The following is a 6,000-nucleotide window of genomic DNA, read 5'->3' as shown; positions in this document are numbered from 1 at the left end:
CCCACACCAGCCTGAGATCCCCCCCGAGACAGGGCCGAGGCTTCTGTGGCCGCCATTGTCTGCACAAGGCCCAGTGACCTGGCCTCCACTCAGACCAGTGGGGGGCGGCAGCACATCGCACTATGGGCACCCTTGACTTCACCCCATGTCCCCCAAAGAGGTTCTCACTCAGTTGTTCTTAACCTGGAATCCAATAGAGGTCCAATAGATGGACTTCAGGGAGAATAAATCCCCCAACTATATGCTTTGTGTGTGTGTGTGTGTGTGTGTGTGTGACTGCACATTTCGGAAGGGAAATTCCTTACTTTTCATCAGATTTTCAGAAGAGTCTGTGTCTCCATCCGGTCTTTATTTTATTAAAAGCACTTAACTCTCTCTGAAATTCCATTATTTACTTGTTTATTGTCTGTCTCCACCCCTAGAAAGTAAGCTCCAGGGGGACCCATCTTATTCACGGATATATCCACAAGCCCGAAACAGAGCCTGGCACATAGTGGGTTCTCAGTATTTGTTGAATGAATGAATGAGTGAATGAGGTTCTTTGACCCAAAGGCACAGATCCTGCCCTGTAACGGGGGTCTGGGAAAGCCCTGGACACTCAGCAGGGGTCCCCTTCTCCAGGCAGCTCCAGGGCGGAAGGCAGCTGGAGCAGACTGGTTCTCCTGGAACAAGTCTATTCAGGGGAGGGTCTCAGAGTGCTCGGACTGGATCCACCTGAGACGAAGGGAATTCGAGGCTCTCTATCGTATAACAAGTTTTCCCAAAACTTAGTGGCTTCAAACAATTTTGCTGTATCTCATGATTTTGTGGTCAGGCATTCATGCAGACTCTGATGCTTTGCACCACGTGGCATTGACTGAGATCACTTGATGGCACTCAGCTGGCAGATGGGCTGGTCCTAGAAGGTCCAGGGCAGCTCCCCTCACGTCTGGTAGCCTGGTGGGGTGGTGAGAAGGCTGGGTGCAGCAGCGACTGTCTACAGGGCTCCTGTACCTGGTCTCTCCAGCACGGCTGCCTCAGGGGAGTCAGACTTCTACAAGGCAGCTCGGGACTCCCAAAGGCCGTTCCAGAAGATCAAAGCAGGCGCTGCAAGGCTTTCAACCTGGCCTTGGAAGTCTGGGATCATTGCTTCTATCACCTCCTACTGGCAGCACGCAAGTCAGAGCTAGACGGGATTCAAGAGAAAGAGACAGGAACTGCAAGGGGTGTAAATACCATTGGGGTAGGTAGGGGTGGGGCACCCTCTCAGTACTCAACGGCCACACACGGCTGGTGGTTACACGGGACAGGGCAGGGCTAGAGGGAGGAGTTGGGTGGACCTCCCTCTGCAGAGCTAAGTGGTCTGGATGCTGGTAGAGGTCTGGGCCTGTGTTTAAGATGCAAGAACTCACTCCCCAAGGATAACAACCTTTTCTGCAATACTCTCCTGTCCAGGCTGAAGAGAAGAGAAAGGCCAATTACCGAGAAAATAAATGGTTTATTTTTCCTTATATCCACAGCAGATTAGTAATAATACACAATCACACAGAACTTTGCTTCTCCTGACAGAAAGCGTATTCTTTATTTGGACAAATACAAAGACGAAACACCCTGGCTTTGACATGGGGCCAGCAAGGACATGACCAAGATAGGACATGACCAAATGGATCATTTCGGGTAAAAGGGAGTGCTGGGGTAACCTGAGGATTCCCCACCAGGGGGGCCAGGGGCCCAGAGAGCCACAGAGAATGAGAGCAGTAATCTAGGCCAGTCCCTTGACTTACAGCCCTCTAGGCTCACCCTGAGTTCAGAGCTGAGCACGTGAACTTGGGCATAAAAGATGGTGGTAAAAGCTTGCAGAAAAAATCCCGAGAAGAAACGGAAGCTGAAGGAAGCAGGATGGTCTGTTGAAGAAACATCTTAGCCTTTGCCTCTTGCTAGTGTCAAAGTAAGAAAAGACCTGAGATTTTAAAAACAATGGGACTCTGGAATGAAGTTAAAAAAATCACACAAACAAAAACCAGAAAAAATCCTTGTTAGAGATTCTTTAAAAAGAAAAAAAAAAAGGTCTAAAACTCTGCAGCAGAAATTTTGTTTTTTGAGGTACATTTATTTCTTTTATTGAAGTATAGTTGATTTACAATATTGTATTAACTTTCAGGTGTACAGCATAGTGATTCAATATTTTTATAGACTATATTCCATTAAAAGTTACTACAAGATAATGGCTATAATTCCCTGTGCTGTACAGTATATCCTTGTTGCTCATCTTTTTTATATACAGTAGTTTGTATCTCTTAATCCCATACCCCTAATTTGCCTCTTCCCTTCCCTCTCCTTTTTGGTAACCACTAGTTGGTTTTCTATATCTGTTTCTGTTTTGCAAATACATTCATCTGTATTATTTTTTAGATTCCACATGTAAGTGATGTGGTACAGTATTTGTCTTTCTCTGTCTGCTGCAGAAGTTTCTGAGGTCAGTCCTGCTGGAACAGGGGATGGGGTTTGTTAACTGTACATGGCTCTTTCTAGCCTTAGGAATCTCCATTTGCTCAAATGAGACTTGGAAAGACAGACATAAGATGACATTTGGACAGATGCCACTTTCTGCAAAGAGAGAAATGGACTCAGGTGTACAGACACGGTTTTGTGGGAGCAAAAGAACAAAGAAAATTGTAAACCCACATTTTCTATTTGATCCTCAGTAGAAGGTTTGACATCTCAGATTAGGAACAAAAAGCAAAGTGAAACTATATATGTATAAAGGTCACTCTGAACATGTTTACCTTAAATGACAAGCAGAGACCAGGAAAAAGACAAGGAAATGAATTTAAGGTACTCAAGGTCCAAATATACTAATCCATTCCTATTTGTTTCATCTTGTTTCTTTTTTCAACAACTTGGAGAAAAAAATGCAGGAAGAATGGCCTGACTGAGCTGACCTTAGTCTTCACAAGGCCAAGAATGGACAAGGCTTGTTTCCCAGATGCTGGAGGTGGTCCTTCATCACTAACGGGGTGTCCAACCCTGCAGGGCCTGGATTCTTCCTGGACAGGACTCCCTGGACTTCATTACCTTCTATGTCTCAAAATGACCAAAACTGACACCTGGCAGGGTATAATGCATTCAGAAAACCTATTATGAGCAGGAATATTTGGAGTTAGACATTATTTTCTTAAACCTTCATTGGGGTTCAGAATCAAATGACCATTTCATGCAAATTCATTTCTTTTGAGTCCCATAAAGGCAAGGTTTAGAGTTTTCATCCTATTTTTAATCTGGCCTGAAAAATATATTTCAGTGTTCAGTGATCTGAAACCTCCTCTGAGATATCAGGGAATTAAATGGATTATGAATATAACTGTGTGTGCGTTTACATATCTATGTTTTGTTTTGTTTGCGGTACATGGGCCTCTCACTGTCGTGGCCTCTCCCATTGCGGAGCACAGGCTCCAGACACGCAGGCTCAGCGGCCATGACTCACGGGCCCAGCTGCTCCGCGGCATGTGGGACCTTCCCGGACCGGGGAACGAACCCGTGTCCCCTGCATCGGCAGGCGGACTCTCAACCACTGCGCCACCTGGGAAGCCCCTACATAGCTATGTTTGTTTGGTGTTTCCTCCACCAGTGCTTATTAATCCTATGCCCTCTGGTAATCATTAGTACCAAGTTAACCTAATGGTAGGCACAGAAGGGTGTGTGGAATTCAACACAACACACAACCATAAAAAGGCTTCAGCACACACTCTGGAGAAGTAGAGTCCTTGCTGGTGTCTTACTTGGCCCAGAACCCCCATTTACCTCCTCCACCCCCGCCCCCAGTGGAAGCCCCACTTGAGGAATTCTCTCTGTGCCCCTAGGCGGGGGAGTGTGAGTTCTAGGCAAGCCAGCCTGACAGCAAGGAAAGGGGGTCTCCGGAGGAGTCTCCAGGGATGTAAAATCACAAAACAAAACCAAAAAGGCAACGCAATACCTTGGGCCCACTAGCAGGCAGTGAACGCTTATCTGGGAAGGGTGTTTAGTAAGGAGGCTTGCGTGGCAATCAAGGTGGGCGGAGCCATCCCCATGCAGGTGGAATCCTGCATCTGTTTCTGCACAGCTGGGCTCACAGCACAGTCAGCAGGACTTGGGGGAGCCTCTCGACACAGTCCACTCTCTGCAGCGGCCCAGAGACCCCAGAAAAAGTTCTCCTCGACGCAGCGAGCAGCAGTGTCTCGTCGTTCTTGCTTTCTTCTTTCTATCGCCGGGACAGGGAGCTCCAAAGCCCAGGGCGGTGCTCTCCACCTGCAGCCTGGGAGTCCACTTTCTCTGTGTTTAGGAGCCCTTCTGCTCTGAGAAAACCAGCAAGGCCTCTCCAAGGCCGCCAAGCAGGAGGCTGCAAGAAACAGCAAGAAGTCATCTTTCCCCTCCCCAGAGCCTGGGGGCTGTGGACACACGGAGTTGCCTGGTGCCCACATACCGCAGGGCAAGGGATGCCCCCTCATCCCGCAGCTGAGCATCTTGTCCCCCGCCTGCACTGCCCCGCTTTGAGGTCAGGCCCAGGGACTGCCCAGTCATCCAGGGTAAGCCTCAGCTGTGCGGGGGGAGGGGAGTGGGCTGCAAGGTGAGTTGTGATACCTCCCCTTAGGGAAGAAGGTGATGTGTCCCAACCATCCTGACCAGGTGACAGTGACTGCCCTTCGTTAATGCTCTCTGGCAGAAATATTGGAGGAGGGCTTCCCACAGAGCTGCCTGGTACTTTTTGCCATAGAGGGTTGATGAATATAAAATCATGCAGATATCCATAATCTTATCATTATTAAGCTGACAATCTCTGAATCCTTTTATTTCATTTAGAATAACAGAACATTTAAAAACAAAATACAAATGGGGAGGGGACCTCCCTAGTGGCCCAGTGGTTAAGACTCCACGCTCCCAATGCAGGGGGCCGGTGTTCAATCCCTGGTCAGGGAACTAGATCCCACACGCATGCCGCAACTAAGAGTTCACATCCCACAACTAAGGAGCCCGACTGCGGCAACGAAGACCCAGCGCAACCTAAATAAATAAATAAATAAATATTAAAAAAAAAAAGAATAATGAAGAAAATACAAATGGGGAATCGTGAATTTCCCACCAGAGCAGAAATATGTATATGGTCAGTGATTTGAAAATGAAAACATAGCAGGAGAACAGAAGAGTGTGAGAACGAGAAGAGCTGGATTTTTTTAACATGCCTAAAAGGTAATACAGTGAAAGGTCTGCACATTTCCTATTTTAAACTTCTCAGTAGACAACCTGGTGTCTGTCTGAATCCCCTGTCACTCTTCCCCAAAAGCACTTCTAAGGCCTAGGATGGGCCACGCGTAAAGGATTTTGATGGGGGTCCCTTTTGATGGGGGTCCCTGAGGATGAAATGCTCTTGTCCAGAGGTGCCAACAACCCCACCTTCTTCTTCCTTTTTTCTCCCATTTACCCACCCAGTATCCCACTCCTCCTATACACCCACTCCTCCTATACACCCACACACCACACTCTCACATTTGGGCTATTGCATCTCCATGTTCCTAACATATATCTAAGGCACCGAACGTATGAAACACACTTAGGCTGTGCATATCCTGTTCCCAGTGGAAAATGTCACCTATGTGGGTGACTGTGACATAAAGATAACTTGTACCATGGACCATTTCCAGTACAGCAGTGAACTGAATAAGTGTGAGAATAGAAAAACAATAAGCTGAGTTCAAACTGTGCTCAGGTGTTTTTAGCCACGTAATCCTGCAAGTGTTAGTCAGCTGTTTCCTCAGCTGTACCACAGGCGACAATCACATCTAACCATCCCTGTGAGGCTTAGAAGGACATACTTGAAGCAGCTGACCCCCGTGTGTGGCCTACAATGGGCAAGCAATGAAATATTATTCTTTTCTTGACTGCTCTCCCAGAGTAGGGATCCCTTTCTCAGCAGCCCTCACCACTGGCTGGCTTCCCCACCTCTGCTTGAAAACTCCTTGTGAAGGACCCATCCTGCTCTGCAAAGCC

At 47.5% G+C, this 6,000-nt stretch overlaps 1 protein-coding gene across 4 annotated transcripts in view; it reads right to left on the bottom strand.

The window, feature by feature from the left end:
* Nucleotides 1-382: 382 nt before the first annotated feature.
* SLC35D4 (solute carrier family 35 member D4) overlaps nucleotides 383-6,000 on the bottom strand; it is a 107,887-nt gene continuing 102,269 nt past the window's right edge. For 3 of the 4 annotated variants that reach the window (XM_024757929.1, XM_024757932.1, XM_024757931.1), the window contains one exon: nucleotides 2,349-4,354. In XM_024757929.1, coding sequence (XP_024613697.1) covers nucleotides 4,294-4,354 — 61 coding nt within the window. In that variant the 3' untranslated portion in view covers nucleotides 2,349-4,293. Of the gene's footprint in view, nucleotides 1,166-2,348; nucleotides 4,355-6,000 lie in introns of those variants that run through there. The other variant, XR_003004928.1, reaches the window with a different exon arrangement.

This window comes from Neophocaena asiaeorientalis, unplaced genomic scaffold (assembly GCF_003031525.2).
Source record: "Neophocaena asiaeorientalis asiaeorientalis breed wild unplaced genomic scaffold, Neophocaena_asiaeorientalis_V1.1 scaffold142, whole genome shotgun sequence".
NCBI classification, from domain to species: Eukaryota; Metazoa; Chordata; class Mammalia; order Artiodactyla; family Phocoenidae; genus Neophocaena; species Neophocaena asiaeorientalis.
Note: the sequence above shows the minus strand (reverse complement) of the source record. Positions and strands in the feature narration are given on the sequence as shown.